Source organism: Microcaecilia unicolor, chromosome 13 (genome assembly GCF_901765095.1).
Source record: "Microcaecilia unicolor chromosome 13, aMicUni1.1, whole genome shotgun sequence".
Classification (NCBI taxonomy): Eukaryota; Metazoa; Chordata; class Amphibia; order Gymnophiona; family Siphonopidae; genus Microcaecilia; species Microcaecilia unicolor.
In genome coordinates, this window is record NC_044043.1 from 92233431 (window position 1) to 92253733 (window position 20303).

Here is a 20303-nt window from a genome sequence, read left to right on the forward strand (position 1 = left end):
CTGAAAAGGCAGATGAGAGAGATTTGCATGCACTGCCTCCACTGCATGCAAATCTCTCTCATGAATATTCATTGTGGATATTCTAAAACCCTGACTGGCCTTGGTGCCTCCAGGACCAGGTTTGGGAACCACTGGGCTAGAGATCTTCAGCTCGGAGAAGAGACGGCTGAGGCGTGATACGATAGAGGTCTATAAAATACTGAAGTGGAACGAGTAGGCGTGAATCGTGTTTACTCTTTCCAAAATGCTAGGACTAGGGGATACACAATCAAGCTACTAAGTAGTAAATTTAAAACAAACCGGAGAAAATATTTCTTCACTCAACGTGTAATTAAACTCTGCAGCTTGTTACCAAAGAATGTGGTAAAAGGAGTAGCAGGGGTTAAAAGAGATTTTATTTTTCTGGGATACACAGCTTGATGAACCTGACAACGCTTATGTTCTTATGACGCCTATTGTTAGGTAGCAAGAAAATACCTATTTGGTGTCTATTCTATTAAGAAAAGTAGGTGCTAAATACATAATGTACAGGGCACTGTAAGTGGACATACCTAGATTCCTGAAAAATGCAGTTCGCCCAGCCTTTTCCCATCCTTTTGCCACCCTTCAGACTACATACCGTCACATTTAGGTGTCTTTTTGTAGAATAGTGTGTAAGCAGAATACTTGCATTTATGCACCTATGTTCACACATGTGTATGTATGTGTGTGAGTGTATATATATAGATACATACATACATACACACACACAGTGTCCAGGAAAAATGCCCCCCCCCCCCCCCCCACAACATTGCTGTTATTTTGATAGGTGTTACAGCAAGATGCTTTAAAAACTGGATGATCCCTGTTTTCAAAATGACATCATTCAGGAAGTGACCATTGAGATCCATTTTAGCAAAAGGGTGTTTTGCGAAAAAGACAAAGTTGCGATTAAATTATTGCAACAAAGTAAGGCATATGGCGCAAAGTGTTTCCTGAGGGAGTTTCCTAATAAAATTTTGGAGCTTAGCCAAGATTGGGTGGCAGAGCCGGTGGCGGGAGGCGGGGATAGTGCTGGGCAGACTTACACGGTCTGTGCCCTGAGAACGACAGGTACAAATCAAGGTAAGGTATACACAAAAAGGAGCACATATGAGTTTATCTTGTTGGGCAGACTGGATGGACCGTGCAGGTCTTTTTCTGCCGTCATCTACTATGTTACTATGTATGTAATGTATTTTCAAAGCCCATACTCAGTGTTTAAACAATTGAAAGTATTTTATAACTATGTAAAGGGTCCCATTTATTCCGGACGCTATGTTTATATGTCGGTATTCGGATCAGTTATGTGTGTTCTTGAAGCCTAAATGCTAACATCCTTTCCAAAGGGATCTTAACAACAGAGGATAAAAGATCACAGATCAAGTAAGACCAGTACCAGCATGGTAGGCAGATACAAATAAGCAGACTATGTAATGGACCATATTGTCCTCTTCCCAACCTTGATTTTAAGACTCGAAATAAAGGAAGATAACATCATTTCAATGGTTTTCCTTCTGATCTGCCGTCATTTTCTTACTTCCAGGGGAGACTGGCTGCTGAGTTTTGTATACCGCAGTTCATCTGTGAAGCTTAATGTGGCAGGTCTCCAACCTGTAAATTTGGATGATAGGAGGATGGTGAATGTGGACCTCTCATCAGTAGTGAGTGACATTTCTCAGCTTATCTTTACTGTAATCTGTGTATGCATTAATGGTTTTAGTTACTGGAAGCCGCAAACCATGCTGACTTTTGAGTACTGGCTTATCCCAAGAAGAGCCTGTAGCTATGAGCTCCTCAGTCTGAGAAACACCGCCATATGTTCTCAGAGACCTCAAAGACTGGGGTCATGACGGTATTTTGCCTAAGATTCTGATCCTGTTAGAGTCCAGGTGAACCAAAATAAAATACTTCCGTTTCCACCTACTGGCTTTACTAAACTTCATTAGGTATTGCTGTTGCCTTTGATGGCAAACTCTTCAAAAGTTTATTCACCTTTATTATTGAAGAAAAAAAAAAACTTCCCATGAATTCAGGTTGTATTTTCCTTCAATGATATTGGGGGCAATTTTTAAAGAATTTCCATGACTGAACACAATGTTTACCCACGGGAAAAGAAAAACCTTTTCAAAATCGCTCCTGACTCTTAAGTGTGAAAAGATATTTGTGCTGGGAGTAAGACAGAGGCAGGTCCAAATGTCTCCATAGTTTCTCTTTAAGGATTTAACTGTACACCTGTGAAGTGGAAGCGTAGTCTGATGGTTAACGTAGTGGACTGAGAACCAGCAAGCCAGGTTCAAATCCCACTGATGCTTCTTGTATTGTTGGGCATGACACTTAACCCTCTGTTGCTTCAGGTACAGGAAAGGGTGATCCACCTAAGTGGATGAACGCTAACTCCCACGTGAAAATAACAGCACAAAAGAAAAGTGGGAAATGGACCAATGACTCCAGGAGAATGGGAGATAAATTTGAAGAACCACTTTATTAAATGACTCGACACAGACAACTGTGTTTCGGCCAAAAGGCCTGCCTCAGGAGTCTTGGTGATCCTTGTATTCTCAAGTAAGGACTTGAGGTCGAATAGTCGTGAATAAAAAATCCAGTGTTAAACCCAGAACTTTAGAACAGCGAGTACTCATTGGAGTTAGTGATTCTACATCTGGCAATAAGTGTAGTAGATGTGATGAAGCCCGATTTTTAACCCTCGCAAAGGAAAGTACAATCAGTTCCTCTTGACTTCTGCTTTCTTTGAAAGGTAGAAGCATTAATTCTAGCTCCTAAAAACCTCTTGTAGTTTCAAAACTGAGAGAAAAAAACATAGAAAAAAAGGTACCTAATAGGGGTAAAAAGCAAAGTGAGCCCCTAAAAGTAGTCCTACAACCACCTAAAAATACAAAATAAAATAAATAAATAAAATCTCACAATGCTTGGCCTCGCCGTCTTTTAAGCACATTCAATGATCTTACATAAGTGCTTCCCAAGCTTACTCAGCAAACTTCACAATGCTATGTTGACTGGCAGGTACAGACCAGTTGTACGTGCAGGACGTCAGACTCGCAGAAACAGAATGAAGCCTTGCAGATCAGCCAGCAAGGTCCTCTTCTTCCGGCGCAAGGCTTTGTTCTGTTTCTGTGAGTCTGACGTCTGCAGGACGTCAGACTAGAACGAAGCCTTGCGTGGGATTGGGAAGAAGAGGACCTCAGCTGGCGGGGGTTGGGGTGTTGGTGTTGGTGGCTGAGAGAGCTGCCACAGACTGCTGAGGTGGAGAGCAGAGAGGTCATCATCTGGAGAGGCTTGGGATGCTCACCAGCTCAGATGTGTGTTTAAGTTGAGTAGGGAGAAGGGTCCTGGTCCACAAAGAGTTTCTCTGCCAATTTGCTGGTCCGCAAGTGCAAAAAGATTGGGAAACACTGATCTATAGCAATATCAGGGAAGATGGATAAGCTCTATCTTGGCTGTGCAAAGTTTTAGGCGACAGGAGGTGAAACATTTCAGCAGGAATTATAGGACAAGCAAACTAAGTACGACCTGGGAGTCATCTTCATAATGGTGTTACCGAAAACCATGGGAGGAGATTAAATTCAAGGCTTTAGGAATACGAAGGTGGAAGGAGGAAAACCAGAAATTTAAGTGTTTAAGAAAGAGGGAAGAGGCCTTATAAAAGATTAATCTTCAAATAATTTGCTGTTTTGGAAATGATTATAGTGTTCTTTTACAGCAGCTGTCATTCCCCTTTTCTCTAGCTTTTCTAATCAACATTACAAGGAAATGGTATCCGACAGTAGTCAAACAAAGAAACATTTTATTCTTAGTACTGACAGTTATGTTAGTTCTAAGTGAGCTTGAGAAATCTCACCGAGACATGTTCTGCAATAAATAGAATGAGATAAGGCCTTTAGGAAGCTTCTTAACATAGTAACATAGTAGATGACGGTAGAAAAAGACCTGCACGGTCCATCCAGTCTGCCCAACAAGATAAACTCATATGTGCTACTTTTGTGTATACCCTGCTTTGATTTGTACCTGTCCTCTTCAGGGCACAGACCGTATAAGTCTGTCCATCACTATCCCCGCCTCCCAACCACCAGTCCCGCCTCCCACCACCGGCTCTGGCACAGACCGTATAAGTCTGCCCAGCACTGTCCCTGCCTCCCAACCACCAGTCCCGCCTCCCACCACCGGCTCTGGCACAGACTGTATAAGTCTGCCCAGCACTATCCCCGCCTCCCAACCACCAGTCCCGCCTCCCACCACCGGCTCTGGCACAGACCATATAAGTCTGCCCAGCACTATCCCCGCCTCCCAACCACCAGTCCCGCCTCCCACCACCGGCTCTGGCACAGACCGTATAAGTCTGCCCAGCACTGTCCCTGCCTCCCAACCACCAGACCCGCCTCCCACCACCGGCTCTGGCACAGACTGTATAAGTCTGCCCAGCTCTATCCTCGCCTCCCAACCACCAGCCCCACCTCCCACCACCGGCTCTGGCACAGACCGTATAAGTCTGCCTAGCTCTATCCTCGCCTCCCAACCACCAGCCCCGCCTCCCACCACCGGCTCTGGCACAGACCGTATAAGTCTGCCCAGCACTATCCCTGCCTCCCAACCACCAGCCCCGCCTCCCACCACCGGCTCTGGCACAGACCGTATAAGTCTGCCCATCACTATCCCCACCTCCCAACCACCAGTCCCGCCTCCCACCACCGGCTCTAGCACAGACCGTATAAGTCTGCCCAGCACTATCCCCGCCTCCCAACCACCAGTCCCGCCTCCCACCACCGGCTCTGGCACAGACCGTATAAGTCTGCCCAGCACTGTCCCTGCCTCCCAACCACCAGTCCCGCCTCCCACCACCGGCTCTGGCACAGACTGTATAAGTCTGCCCAGCACTATCCCCGCCTCCCAACCACCAGTCCCGCCTCCCACCACCGGCTCTGGCACAGACCGTATAAGTCTGCCCAGCACTATCCCCGCCTCCCAACCACCAGTCCCGCCTCCCACCACCGGCTCTAGCACAGACCGTATAAGTCTGCCCAGCACTATCCCCACCTCCCACTACCTTAATTCTTCAGCTATGGACTTCATTTCAAAGATTGCAGTACTCACAGTAGCATGCAAGAGAGACAAAATACTTCGGAGAACCTAGCAGGCAGAAGCATGGTAAATAAATACTATTACAGTAGGAAGTTCCTGCTTGCACGATCATTAATGGGAAATTCAAAGCAATTGCTTAAGAAGTCACCATGCCACTTTGGGCTACAAAGATGTCTGACTGTTCCACCTCATGGTTCTAGAAATATTCAAGGAATGAGTGCTCTAACTCTGCTAGGTACTCCAGTACTTAGCAGAGTTAGAGCTGTCACAACAGAGGATTGGAAAAAGGCGTCATTAACTACCTGCTTTTGACATGCTAATCCATCTCCTGGGACAGGTCCTCCCATCAGTCATTTTGATAATGTCATTTTAGTAGTATGTCTTGCGTGTTTACTCTAAATCACAGTGTGTGTTTTTCTCACCTAGAATGTAAACCTCACTGAACCCTGGAAAGAGGATATTAGCAGTATACAAGAATTGATTTGATTTGATTTGCAGAATATTTAAACATACGTGAAAAGGAAGGTTTGGAAACTGGACAGTAATGTTAACAGCTGTTTAACATACTGGATGAGTGCAGCTGTCATTGTGTCGCTGCTGATTGCCAACCTTCCAGGAACAACCACAAAGTCAGGCACTTGCAGTAAAATGTTTAATTTCTGTCAGTCTCTGATATTTCACAGATAATAGCACACTTCCAGGCCCCTGAGGCACAAGGTTGATTCCAGACGTACACCACAGGCATTAGGCTGCCATAAACCTTATGTTGCAACCAGATGCTCTTTGGTGCTCTTAACTTTCCTTGCTAGCCCCAAGATGCAGACTCTTGACATTTTTTTACAGGAGTATGCCGCCTAGAGTGGTGGCTCTCGGCCAGCCGCCTAGAGTGGTGGCTCTTGGCCAGCCGCCTAGAGTGGTGGCTCTCGGCCAGCCGCCTAGAGTGGTGGCTCTGGGCCAGCCGCCTAGAGTGGTGGCTCTTGGCCAGCCGCCTAGAGTGGTGGCTCTTGGCCAATCACAGTTGTGCTCTTATTTGCAATGGCCTCTCTGACTTCTCTCCTGCATGTTGCAGTCTCCCCACCACCACTATCTCTTTCTAAGTATACCCTTAATTAATCTAACCTGACCTTTCTACCCCTGGATTCTACATATGGCGCCCGGATTTGGGTACACTGCTGGGATGCATGCACAACTTAATTGGCTAACGAGCTGTTTTTAATGATCAAGAATTGAATGCTAACAACCAATTATTGGGTTAATTGGCATAAGTACATAAGTATTGCCATACTAGGACAGACCAAAGGTCCATCAAGCCCAGCATCCTGTTTCCAACAGTGGCCAATCCAGGTCACAAATACCTGGAAAGATCACAAAAAAGAACAAAACATTTTATACTGCTTATCCCAGAAATAGTGCATTTTCCACAAGTCCAATTTAATAATGGTCTATGGACTTTTCCTTTACAAAACCATCAAAACCTTTTTTAAACTCTGCTCAGCTACCCACCTTTACCACATTCTCTGGCAACGAATTCCAGAGTTTAATTACACGTTGAGTGAAGAAACATTTTCTTCAATTCGTTTTAAATTTACTACTTTGTAGCTTCATTGCATGCCCCCTAGGGGCTACCAGACTGGAGGCAGGACTTCTCTGTGTACCTCTCTGTCTCCCTCAGCTCCACTGCTACTCTAGCCTCAAGAGAACGGGCCCGTTCTCTGAGAGCTAGGAGCTCTTTGCATCGGGCACACACATATAACCGCTCACCAACTGGGAGATAATCATACATGTGACACTCAACGCAAAAGTCTGGATAGCACCCCTCTCGCTGCTGGACACCTGACTCTATCTTAGTATTTTTGAGTTTTTCAATAATTTAAAACTTGCTAAAGTATTAAGGATATTAGCCTAATATGAAAATGTCTTTTATATGATATATTTTGTGATTTATTTAGTGTTTCCTTCTTAGATAATAATGAAATGATTTTAAAACTCTGTAAGAGCACGCCTTGCTTGTTATCCTAATTACAATAACGGACTATAAATGAAGAGTTGTGTTAGGGGTAGACGGGTGTTGGGGAGGGTGGGCAGGATGAAGACTAAACTAGGTCCTGCAGTGCCTGCTAGAGGCTATCTGTTAATGCTGTGGTACAAAGTTCAAGTTTTAAAACTAGGGGGAAAACAGTATGGAGATAGTTTGCTGTTTTATATTTTTATTCTGCCTATCACTAACCTACAGTCAGTGGCGTCGCGAGGGCAGCTGACACCCGGGGCGGGTCGCCGCTGCGCACCCCCCCCCCCCCCTGGGTGCAGCACGACGCACCCTCCCCCCTCCGTAGCACAACCCCCCCGCCCGCGAGAACATACCTGGAAGGCGGTGAGGGACGGGCGGGAGGGCCAATCCACCGAGTGCACGCTGCTGGGGGGTGTCGGCGCCTTGCTGGTTCCTTGCTCTCTCTGCCCCAGAACAGGAAGTAACCTGTTCTGGGGCAGAGAGAGCAAGGAACCAGCGAGGCGCTGACACCCCCCAGCGGCGTGCACCCGGGGCGGACATATGGTAACCTTAGTGCAGCCAGCTCTTGACATATTGGATTTCCAGTGTGCAATATTCGTAGCATATAAGACTCCAGAGGCAGGCACGTTTTGCCGAAATATGTTGCCGTGTCAAGTCTTTAGCCATTGCCAATCATGTTCTTCTATGCTTGGGTATCCTGTGCTTTGTCCTTGAAGATCCATCATCCGTTTCCCACTTCCGCCTCTCTTTGTGCTACTGTGTGGGATTTCTGTGTTTTTTCCACTTCTGTGGATTTCGTACTCCTGTTTCGTATTCCATTCTTCATTAAAGCAGTATTAATTCTGGAATTCTTTTTTTATCGTGCCTTTTATATCGTTGGCAGACTCTTTTCCCCATGAGTAAATAGGTTGTCTGATAATTGCCTACCCTGTTTCAAAATATATGAACTTTTATCTGCTTGTTCCCGATCAGAGGTAAACTAGGAAAGGCAACAACATAATGTAGTTCTGACTGGACAAAATACCTGCAGAAAAAATCTGGCAAGGGGAAACACAGTTGTGAAGAAAGGTTTCTCCGAGGACAAGCAGGCTGCTTGTTCTCACTGATGGGTGACGTCCACGGCAGCCCCTCCAATCGGAACACTTTTCTAGCAAAGTCCTTTGCTAGTCCTCGCGCGCCGATGCGCACCGCGCATGCGCGACCGTCTTCCCGCCCAAACCGGCTCGTGCCGGCCAGTCTTCTTTTGTCCGCGCTCGGTACGGTCGTGTTTTGCCGTTCGCGCCCCGAAAGTTGACCTCGCGCGTCGTTTTTGGACTTCGCTTTAAAAAAAAAAAAAAGTGTTGGAAGGAGACCTTTTCGGTCTGTTCCCCTTCCTGTATTTCTAGTTTCGCCCCGGTAAGTTTTCTTTCGTCGTCGGGGTAGGCCCTATTTAGGCCTCGGTTCGAAGTTTTTCTTCCCCCTTTTTTTGTGGTGCCATTTTCGCCATTTCGAGTTTTGATCTCGCCGGCGCGATTTTTCCGCCCATGACATCGAAGTCTTTCAGCGGCTTCAAGAAGTGCACCCAGTGCGCCCGGGTAATCTTGCTCACTGACAGGCACGCGTCGTGTCTTCAGTGTCTGGGGGCTGGGCACCGCCCGCAGGCCTGTAGTCTGTGTTCTCTTTTGCAAAAGCGGACTCAGGCAATGCAGTTGTGGCCACATGTTGGTTGCAGACTATATCACTAAGGCAAGCTCTTTCAGCCTCTTGGCTATTTCTGGTCCCTTGTCAGCATGCATGAAGAATAAGGATTAATCATATGAAAACATTCTTTGTCCTCTGGCGTTTTGAAGTTGTATTTCTTTCTCAGTGATTCATAAGCAGCGTAATGCAGTTCTGCAAGAATCAGTAAAGGCTGGTGCTCAGGTGGTACACTGTGTAAAGACATTAATCAGGCTTTCCGCTATATGGAAGGAAGTGAAAATCATTTACATAATCCTTGATGTAATTAATCGATCTTTGACTGGAAAGCTGTATATCATTTAATAATGTCACAAGTAACAATTAGCATTTTACACATTAAGAGGTAAATTTTCAAAAGATTAGTTGGGATCTACATGAGTAAAAACAAGGATTAGCAGGTAGAATGACTGAATATAGTTAAGTGTTTTTTTGTTTTTTTTTATTTGCCTATAAGTGTTCTCCTGCTCCCATGACTCCCTTAGACTCCTTCAGGTATGTTGGGGTCTTTAGCTGAAGTTGGTAGGGAAGTAAAGATCCTACATGGGCAGGATAGTACTCAGCCCTGTTTGACATGCCCACTGTTGTTACGAGCAGGAGGCAGCCTTACTACTACTACTACTACTACTACTTATCATTTCTAAAGCGCTACTAGGGTTACGCAGCGCTGTACAATTTAACATAGAAAGACCGTCCCTGCTTAAAGAGCTTACAATCTAAAGGACATGTGAGCCTTAACCCTAGTCCCTGAGGAAAGTATTCTGAAACCCACAGTGTCGGGCGTATTCAGGGGAAGACGAAAGGCCGGGCACTCATTCATTCATTCATAGACACAACAAGCTGTTGAGAAGATAGTATGAAAGAACACAGGTAAGAGTTCATTGATTTTTTTTTTTTTTATAACAATTGACAAAGATTGCCACTGATGAGTATTGGGGCATGTTGCACCTCTATCATTGGTATAGATAAGGCTGGTTTGGTACACAGTTTTTGAAAAAATGACACCAGTCTGTTAGCACTTATTCGGTGTCTTATCACGTAAAAAAACGAGCAGCCCGATGAAAGAAGGGCTACACCACTAAGCAACAGAAATTTATCTGCATATCAGCAGATTGCAACATCTTAAGAAATCTGTCAGTTCTTCTACAGTTTGGGGCCTCATATTTGTCTGACACCCTGTATTCCGCCAGTATTGTCCATCTAAAGTATTACAGTCGTGGATACTGGTGATCATTTCCCGTTATCTAAAGCCAAACAGTTGTAGTGTAAATTATGTAAACCAGCTTTTTTTTTTTTTGACGGCTCACAAAAGTACCTGAACAAACCTATAGTATGCAGTATATGTACAAAAAGCATTTAAATGTATGAATGGAATACATGACCCCTGAGTCTAGTACACAACAGTACAATTCTCCACTGAGCACCAAAGGACAGACTGTACCATTTGTAGCTATAAACCTTCGATATAATGAGTAAATGCAAAGAAACCAAGCTTGAGGCCTCGAGGCTCAGCGTAAGTGCTGGCAGGTTCCTAACTTCTATTGATTTAACCCATTTTTATGTCTTTTTGCCAACTGTCCAGCATATGTACACAAGCACCCTAAGCGCTGTTCTCTAAGTCTGCTCATAAGTGGCATAGCAGTAACTGCAAGGGGGTGGGACTTGGGGGCCTGTTTCTGACGTATGTGTATAACTTACAGAATACTGTAATACAGAACAACATTTATGCTGGCTCTGTGACTGCTGCAGTCATAGGCGCCGACTCCGTGGGTGCTGTGGGCGCTTGAGCACCCCCAATATTTCACCCACCGGAAGTTCCCTTCACCAGCCCAGAATTTTAAAAGTCCCTCCCTTTGAGTTCCAGGCCCCCTCCCTTCAAATTTTAAAAGTCATCTTACCTCGTCGGGGTTATGGCAGCAGCAGCAGTGAAAAGCTTGCAGGCTCGGCGATTCAGCCCTTCCCTTCTCTCTCAGCTCTGGTCCCGCCCTTGCGGAAACAGGAAATGAGGGTGGGAGCAGAGCTGAGAGAGAAGGGAAGGGCTGAAGTGCCGAGTCTGCACGCTTTTCACTACTGCTGCCGCCGTAACCCCAATGAGGTAAGATGACTTTTAAAATTCAGAGGGAGGGGGCCTGGAACTCAGAGGGAGGGAGGAGGAGGGGGGCCCTGGAACTCAGAGGGACCCTGGAACTCGGAGGGAGAGAGGGAGGGAAGAGAGAGAGAGGGGAAGGAGGGGGGCCTGGAACTCGAAGGGAGGGAGAGAGGGGGGCCTGGAACTGGGTGGGAGGGAGGGAGGGGCCTGGAACTCGGCGGGAGGGAGGGGGCCCTGGAACTCGAAGGGAGGGAAAGGAGAGAAAGAGGGGAGGGAGGGAGGCCTGAAACTCGAAGGGAGGGAGGGGGGCCTGGAACTGGGTGGGAGGGAGGGAGGAGGGCCTGGAACTGGGAGGGAGGGGGCCCTGGAACTCGAAGGGAGGGAGGGAAAGGAGAGAGAGAGGGGAGGGAGGGGGCCTGGAACTCGGAGGGAGGGAGGGGGGCCTGGAACTGGGAGGGCCTGGACCTGAGTGGGAGGGAGGGAGGGGGGCCTGGAACTCGAAGGGAGGGAGGGCCTGGAACTCGGAGGGAGGGAAAGGAGAGAAAGAGGGGAGGGAGGGGGGCCTGGAACCTGAGAGGAACTGGGAGGAAGGGAGGGGTGGCCCGGAACTGGGAGGGAGGGAGGGCCTGGAACTCGGAGGGAGGGGAATGGGGGAGGGGGAATGTACCACCTGTAAAAGAAAGAAATTTCAGCACCCCCAATCATTTTGAAAAGTTGGCTCCTATGTGTGCAGACACACATATATAACAGCTAGAGCAAATTCCATGAGTCATGCTCCAGCTTTCCCTGCTTGTTATATGTTTCCATTTTACTTCTAATTCTTAGACATAACTCCTACAGCCAGAGCAATGCAGAAAACTGTCAACTGAACTAACCCACATACTTTCTAGCAGCCAGAAATCAAAAAAATCAAGACTTCTAATCATAAAGACTTAAAATGTGAAGCATAAGCCTGTTAGCCAAGATTTGCAAATCGCATTTGACAAGTGTTGGGAGACAGTATGCGTGTTTGTCACTCAAGTTTTCTTTTTTTACATTTTTGATAACCTGGAGCAAGAGGCAGTTGCAAAACCACCTTTGATTAAAAAAAAAACAAAAAACTGAGCAACCAGAAGGAGAACTAAGTTAGGCCAATGTAAGTAGTGCTGTATGACATTTTAAGCTAGGCACTGTTCTCAGTTTTGCACTGCTAAATTTGTGGATTATGCAAAGCCTAAGGGTTGTGATGTACCCAACCATTTGTCCAGCTGTTAATTACTTGGCACCCTGCATTATGACTTTGTACAATTTTGCCATAGCTACCTGGAGCCTGAGTTCATATTGAGCTCTGGACTGGTGGCAAAGGCCACCTGGCTCCTGTTTCAAGTGTACTAAGTAAGCGTGGATGCCCCCCCACAAAAACTGGACTTTATGCGCAGCCATGGAGTAAGGGTTGAGCCTATTGTATTTATTTACAGAGTCTTGATATACCGCAAGGGGCCAAGGTGGCTTCTTTGTGGTTTACAATAAAAGCAATTAACTGACATGAAAAAAGAAACTCTGGAACGCCATACCTCGACACATCCGAAAAACCACTGAACACCTACCCTTCCGAAAACTGCTGAAGACTTACCTCTTCAAACAAGCCTATCCAAATGACCCATCCTAACTCTCAAACCTAATTCCACACCACTAGTATTACCCACACTCCAATCCTTTCCCAATATCTCTCTATATAAAATGCACCTCCAACGTTCTGAAGCCTCCACAAGTCCCAACATTCTAAATGCATGGTGGTGAAACCCAGAATTCGCCCATGAGTGTTGGCCCCACCCCCTGCGTCAGACATCATGACGTCGAGGGCGGACCAATGACACTCAACCAAACGCATCGCGAACCTGTTACTAAGCGACGAAACGTGACATAAGACATCACAAAATAATGAAAACCAGCAGCACACAGTTGCTACGTGACGTCAACAGCAACGCTAAAAGGACCATATAGATCTCTGCTCTCCACACAAACAATGGACACGGAGGGCATAGGAGGGAAGGAAAAAAACCAGCACATACACACACACTCTCACTCTTAACTGGCTATAATGAGCAACTGACCTGCCACTATCACAGGGACTGCTAGCACCTCTCTCTCTCTCTCTCACACACACATACAGACGGGACACAGAGGGGATGGAAGACAAGTATGGGTATGGAGGGGGCGGCAGGGGAGAAAAGGCAAGAACTGCCTCAAATGTTTGTGCTGTGCTATGTACAATTATAATGCTGTCTCTTCATTTTGACCCTACCCTTTCACACTCTCTTTCATACACACACACACACACACACTTACACTGTCTCTATCTCACACACACACACATATACACACTCTCTCACACAGACACACAAACACGCCTCAAATGGTTCAGCTGTCCTATGTAAAATTTCACTGCTGTCTCTTCATTTTCACCCTACCCTTTCAAACTCTCTTTCACACACACACACACTTACACTGTATCTCACACAAACACACGCACCCACACACATGTACACACTCTCTCACACAGATACACAAACACGCCTCAAATGGTTCAGCTGTCCTATGTAAAATTTCACTGCTGTCTCTTCATTTTCACCCTACCTGTGCACACTCTCTTTCACACACAGACACACACACACACTTTCTCTGTGTCACACACACACAGACACACATACATATACACACTCTCACTCTCTCTATAGCCTTGCTAGCGCCCGTTTCATTTGTTTACGAAACGGGCCTTTTTTTACTAGTCTCTTACTAATGTCCTACTCTATGCAATTATGTCATCTCTGTTATAATTATTCCATACTTTGTATTATCTCACTACCATAGCCCTTATGGGTGAAGGGGGGCACCTACATGTGGGTACAGTGAGTTTTGGAGGACTCCCATTTACCACCACAAGTGTAACAGGTAGGGGGGGGATGGGCCTGGGTCCACCTGCCTGAAGTGCACCGCACCCACTAAAACTGCTCCAGGGACCTGCATACTGCTGTCATGGAGCTGGGTATGACATTTGAGTGGCATAGAGGCTGGAAAAAATGTTTTTTAATTTTATTTTTTTGTGGGGGAGGGGATTGGTGACCACTAGGGGAGTAAGGGGAGGTCATCCCCGATTCGCTCCGGTGGTCATCTGGTCAGTTCGGGCACCTTTTCAAGACTTGGTCGTGAAAAAAATGTTGGATTATTTGTAGTAAATAATTAGCAGATTTTAGTACACACAGCTTCAGCTTTAGAAATGTTAATTTCTTTCTTCATCTCTCTCTCATTCACCCCTGAATAATTCACTGCTGAGTCACTTTAAAGTTGAAGTAACAAAACATCTGTTTACTCACAGTTTGTAGTTAGATTATAATCAGACAGGCTTTTATATACATATTACTATACATTTGTATTATCAGCTCCTTCCATGTGCTTAGATGGTAATGGATGCTCACACCACCATAGATCCTCTCAGGTTAGGAGAGATCATGAGCTCCATGTGCTCCATGTGCTGCATGTGCTGTGTCTGACCCCCACAGGAAGTTGCATAGCTGTGTGACCTCTCTAAGTAATTCACATCAGAGGTCACAGAGTAATCACAGAGAAATAATAGGTGACAGGCAATGCATGTAAAATACAATTACATTCCAACAAACCCCTTCTCATGCATAACTGTCATGCAATTATTTATTCATACAAAAGTCCAAGCTTTATACGCAGATTCACAAAATGTTCTCTGGGTAACGGTTTGGTCATGATGTCAGCTGTCATCTCACTGGTGTGACAATAGTGTAGACTGATGACCCCTTCTTTCGCCAACTCTCGCACGTTGTGGTATTTCGTTGCGATGTGCTTGGTGCGTGACTGAACCTTGTCATTCTGTGACAGTCGGATGCAGCTCTGATTATCTTCCATTATCTGGATTGGTCTCTGTTCAGCTATTCCAAAATCCAGCAAAAGTTTTTCAATCCACATCAGTTCTCTGCACGCTTCCGATGCTGCCACATATTCAGCTTCTGTAGAAGACAAACTCACAATACTTTGTTTATGACTGGCCCATGAAATTTGTACATTTCCATACATAAACACATATCCACTTGTGGATTTATAATCAGAATGATCCCCTGCCCAATCTGAATCACAGTAACATATTAGTTTTGGATTACTATTGGCTGAAACCTTTAATTTACAATCAATGGTACCCTTTAAATACCTTACCATCCTTTTAACTGCAGTCCAATCTGATTTGGTAGGTGAGCTGACCCTTCTGCTCAAAATTCCTACTGCATTTGCTATATCAGCCCTGTATGTGGTAGCTAGATATAAAAGCTTACCTATGGCTGATCTATATTGGATGTTATCTGGTAAAGGTTCTCTTACTGTTTCATCCTTCAGAAAATCAGTGATCATGGGAGTGCTTACAACTTGGGCATCTTGCATACCTAAACTTTCAATAAGCTCATTTATTTTCTGCTTCTGGCTTAGAAGATAAGAACCATCATTTTGTTTCTCAATTTCTATACCAAGATAGTATGACACATTACCCAGTTCTTTTATCTCAACATTGTGGTTTAAACATTTTACAATGTCCTTGTACTCTTGCTCACTTTTGCTTGCAATGAGCAGATCATCAACAAAAGCTAAAATGTATGCATATTGTCCATTTGTGCACCTAGTGTACAAACATTTATCTGCTTCACCTTGCTTAAATCCTAAATTTGTCAATATTTCATGCAATTTGTCATTCCAACATTCTGCACTTTGCTTTAATCCATAAAGACCTTTGTTTAATTTACACACTAGCTGTCTTTGTTTTGTATTTATGAAACCTGTTGGCTGTTCCATGTACAAGTCTTCAGTTATTTCTCCATGAAGAAACGCTGTTTTCACATCAATGTGGTTGACTTGCATGCCTTTTGAGACTGCAATGCTCAGAAGTGTTCTTATTGTCGTGTGTTTCACTACAGGTGCAAACACTTCATCAAAATCTTCTCCATATTTTTGAAGATATCCCTTTGTGACTAATCTGGCTTTATACCTTTCCACTTTTCCTTGTGCATTCCTTTTTAACTTGAATACCCATTTGCATCCTATAGCTTTCTTGCCAGGAGGTAATTTTGTAAGAATCCAAGTATTATTTTTATCCAATGCATCAATTTCTTCTTGTGCAGCTTTACGCCATTCAGCAGCTTCTTCTGCTGGCATTTTCTCAATCTCATCCCATGTTAAGGGCTCTTGAGCTTCTGCTGACTTGTTAGGTAAGACAGTCTTGGGGGTGGAACACCTTTGTTTTCCCTGGATGAGCGTCTGACAACAGGTTGGTCTGACCTTTCCGCATCCTCTAAATCTGAGAGTTCTTCTCCAATTGATTCCCCTTCTCCAACTGTACTGTCTTCTTCAATGATCCTTTCTGTGTCTGCTTCCTCTGCCTGTTCCTCGTTAGATACAGGTGAGTTGCTTTCAGACATCTGCCTTGGTATGGCATTTATATACACTGGCATGTCTATTATGGTTCTAGTTTCATATTCTGGATGATAAGGCTCATCTGGGATAATCCAGCCTTTATCAACCCTTTTGTTTTCATCAAAATATGTAACATGTCTTATGCCAACAATGCCAGTTTTCAGATTCAAAATTCTATATCCTTTGTGTCCTGGAGCATAGCCAACTAAAATGCCCCTTTCTGTTGTGGAATCCAGCTTATGCCTTCTTTGTTTTGGTATATGAGCATATGCTGTACTTCCAAATGTTCTTATGTGTGACAGGTTTGGCTTCCTACCATGCCATGTCTCATGTGGTGTGCGCTCAGCGCCTTTAGTTGGCATTCTGTTTTGTAGGTACACTGCTGTGAGAATGGCTTCCCCCCATAGTCTTTTAGGGAGATTGCTATCTGACAGCATACATCTGGTCATTTCCACAAGTGACCTAAATTTTCTCTCTGCAACAGAATTTTGCTCTGGTGTATAAGCTACTGTTGTGATATGCTGAATGCCTTCTTGTTCTAGAAATGTGCGCATGCTTTGTGAAATGAACTCACCACCATTGTCGGTCTGAAGAACCTTTGGTTTTCTTTCAAATTTATTGCTCACCATGGCTACGTATTTCTTCAGCATGTCTGTGACTTGACTTTTTTCTTTCAGCAAATAGGCCACACAATATCTAGAGAAATCATCCAAGAATATTAGCACAAATCTGTTATTTCCCAATGATGGGATATTAAACGGTCCACATAAGTCACTGTGTATTAAGTCCAGCACTTTATTACTCCTATTTCCTGTGTATGCAGGAAATGAGGGTCTCACACCTTTTTGAGTAACACAGTCTATGCATTTCTCCATATTACCAGCATCTGCACTTATCTGAATGCCGGTGGCTAGTTGCTTACTGTAAAGATCCTGGATCACCTTAGAATCACGATGTCCCAGGCGGCGGTGCCAGATTTCCAGACTACATTTACCATCATTCTTCCTTACTTGCGCCATATGTGAGGCTTCACCTGAAATGTTCAGCTTATAAACATCATTATGCATAAAAGCTTCAGCATACACTTCATCATTTTTAGAGATTGTGCACTTACTGTTTTCAAAATGAATCGCAAATCCCTTCTTATCTAATGTAGATACACTAAGCATATTGCAAACTGCTTGGGGAATATACAAGACATCACTTACAGGAATTTCTTTAACTTCATTAGACACTTTGCATTTTAAGAATCCAATACCTTTTGCTTGGATCTTAGCAGTCCCTGCGTTTGCAGTTTTAAGAATACCTTCTTCTGGACACATTTCCTGAAAGAAATCCTTACAATTGGTTAAATGGCATGTGCTCCCTGAATCCAAAATCCAAGTACTTTCATTTGAATTATTATTTACCATAGTCAAAGATTTTTCTGCCATTAGAAAGCCCTTGTGTTTATCTTTGTCCTTCATACATTTCCTGGTTTGAAAATTCTTTAGTTCCATTGGCTTAGGTGAGCTAGAGGGAGTGTTTGTGTTTCCTTACACCATTTAGATACATGTCCCTCCTTTCCACATGAGTAGCAAATCAGCTTGCCCTTGGGTGGAGTTTTCCCATAGCTCCGCCTTCCTCTGTTCTTTGCCAAGAAATTTGTTTCATTTCTCTCTGACTTGCTTTGAGAACACATCTCCTCAGAATCATTTATTATGCATTCCTGCCTTAGTTTTGATGTTGCCTGTTCAAAAGATTGCCCTTCAATGGCCTCATTTACAGACCTAAAAACATCAAACTTCTTTGATAGTGAGGTAAAAAGAAATGCTCTTTTCAATGCATCACACATGGGAATTCCAGAAAGTTCTAACTTTTGAAATGAAGACATAAGATGCATAATGTGATCATTACACTTACTTTTATCCCTTAATTTGGTTTCATTCAACTCTGCTAACCAAATTGGTTGCTGCTTTGCATATGTAGTTGCATACATTGTTCTCAGTTTATATAAAATGTCCTTTGGTGTATCTTTTCCCTCCACTAATATGGCTTGTTTCTCTGAGAGAGCTTCCAAAAGCATGCACTTCACATAATAGTTTGCATTGTCCCATTCAGCCATATTTTCAGCTGTTCTGTCTTGGTCTAAGCATATATTTAATCCTTTTGCTCGAAGGAGACATATGAATCTTAGTTCCCACTTCTGATAATTAAACTCAGTTAATTTTGGCACCTTGAGAGAATAGAACAATGGTGAATTTCTTCCCTCAGCCATTTTCTTAGCCTTCTGTCTGCTGTGTGGGGGGAGAGAGAGACAGACTGAATCTTTCCTTTAAAACTTAAGAGAAAAATGTGGCCTTTTTTTCTGCCTGGTAATATTTCTCTTCTTTTTCAATTCCTGAGCCCTGGGCCCGTAACCCTTTTGTTGGATTATTTGTAGTAAATAATTAGCAGATTTTAGTACACACAGCTTCAGCTTTAGAAATGTTAATTTCTTTCTTCATCTCTCTCTCATTCACCCCTGAATAATTCACTGCTGAGTCACTTTAAAGTTGAAGTAACAAAACATCTGTTTACTCACAGTTTGTAGTTAGATTATAATCAGACAGGCTTTTATATACATATTACTATACATTTGTATTATCAGCTCCTTCCATGTGCTTAGATGGTAATGGATGCTCACACCACCATAGATCCTCTCAGGTTAGGAGAGATCATGAGCTCCATGTGCTCCATGTGCTGCATGTGCTGTGTCTGACCCCCACAGGAAGTTGCATAGCTGTGTGACCTCTCTAAGTAATTCACATCAGAGGTCACAGAGTAATCACAGAGAAATAATAGGTGACAGGCAATGCATGTAAAATACAATTACATTCCAACAAAAAAAGGGTCCAAGTCAGCCAAATGCTCGTCAGGGACGCCCTTCTTTATTCCATTATCTGCTGAGGACGCCCATCTCTTAAGCACGCTCCCATCCCGCCTTCGGTACGCTGCCGACCCGCCCTTGTGAACTTTGGTCATCCCCGCAACAGAAAGCAGTTGAGGACACCCAAAATCGGCTTTCGATTATGCCGATGTGGGCGACCCTGAGAGAAGGATGCCCATCTCCTGATTTGTGTTGAAAGATGGGCGCCCTTCTCTTTCGAAAATGCCCCTGTTAGGGGTCCTTTTACTAAGCAGCGGTAAGTACTAATGTGTGCTTACCGTGCAGGAAAATGCACTACCACAGGGCATGCTTAGGCATCCTGCAGTAGTGTTGGCATCTGTGTATGCTTCCCACGCACTAAAAATACTTTTTTGTTTCTTAGCATTGGGGGCAGAAAGTTGGCGTGCCCAGCGCTTAGCGCAGCTACATTGACATACACCTACCGATTAGAGCATGGTAATAGAGCACATGAGCCCATAGGTGTCAGTAAGGGCTCATGCGCCAATGACGACGCACTAATTGGGAATTAGCATGTGGCCATTAATTGAAGAAATAAAAAACTGGCCATTTTACAGCTACGCTAAAAATGGCCTTGGCGTGCAGGGAAACCCACGCGCTAGTCATAGTGCAGACCACCTTTTGGCGCAGCTAATAAAAGGGCCTAAATCTCAGTATTTTGTACCGTTGATGCATAAACACGAGTGATTTGTTATAGATTTGCCCTTCTAGTGGCCAGATTAGGGACCCATGATCGCAAGGTTGTTAGAAGGAGGAGCCCAGGACTTTTACTGCAATTCCTAAACTAAAAATAAGTTGGGAATATAAAATAGGAGAAACAATCTCCAGGTGGAGGAGTGGCCTAGTGGTTAGGGTGTGGACTTTGGTCCTGGGGAACTGAGGAACTGCGTTCAATTCCCACTTCAGGCACAGGCAGCTCCTTGTGACTCTGGGCAAGTCACTTAACCCTCCATTGCCCCATGTAAGCCGCATTGAGCCTGCCATGA

At 44.5% G+C, this 20303-nt stretch overlaps 1 protein-coding gene across 5 annotated transcripts in view; it reads left to right on the forward strand.

Annotated features, from left to right (window-relative positions):
* Window positions 1-20303, forward strand: part of TMCO4 (transmembrane and coiled-coil domains 4) — a 231302-nt gene that overhangs the window by 189470 nt on the left and 21529 nt on the right. For all 5 annotated transcript variants that reach the window (XM_030186267.1, XM_030186268.1, XM_030186266.1 and 2 more), the window contains one exon: window positions 1565-1682. In XM_030186267.1, the coding sequence (XP_030042127.1) occupies window positions 1565-1682 (118 nt within the window). The remainder of the gene's footprint in view (window positions 1-1564; window positions 1683-20303) is intronic.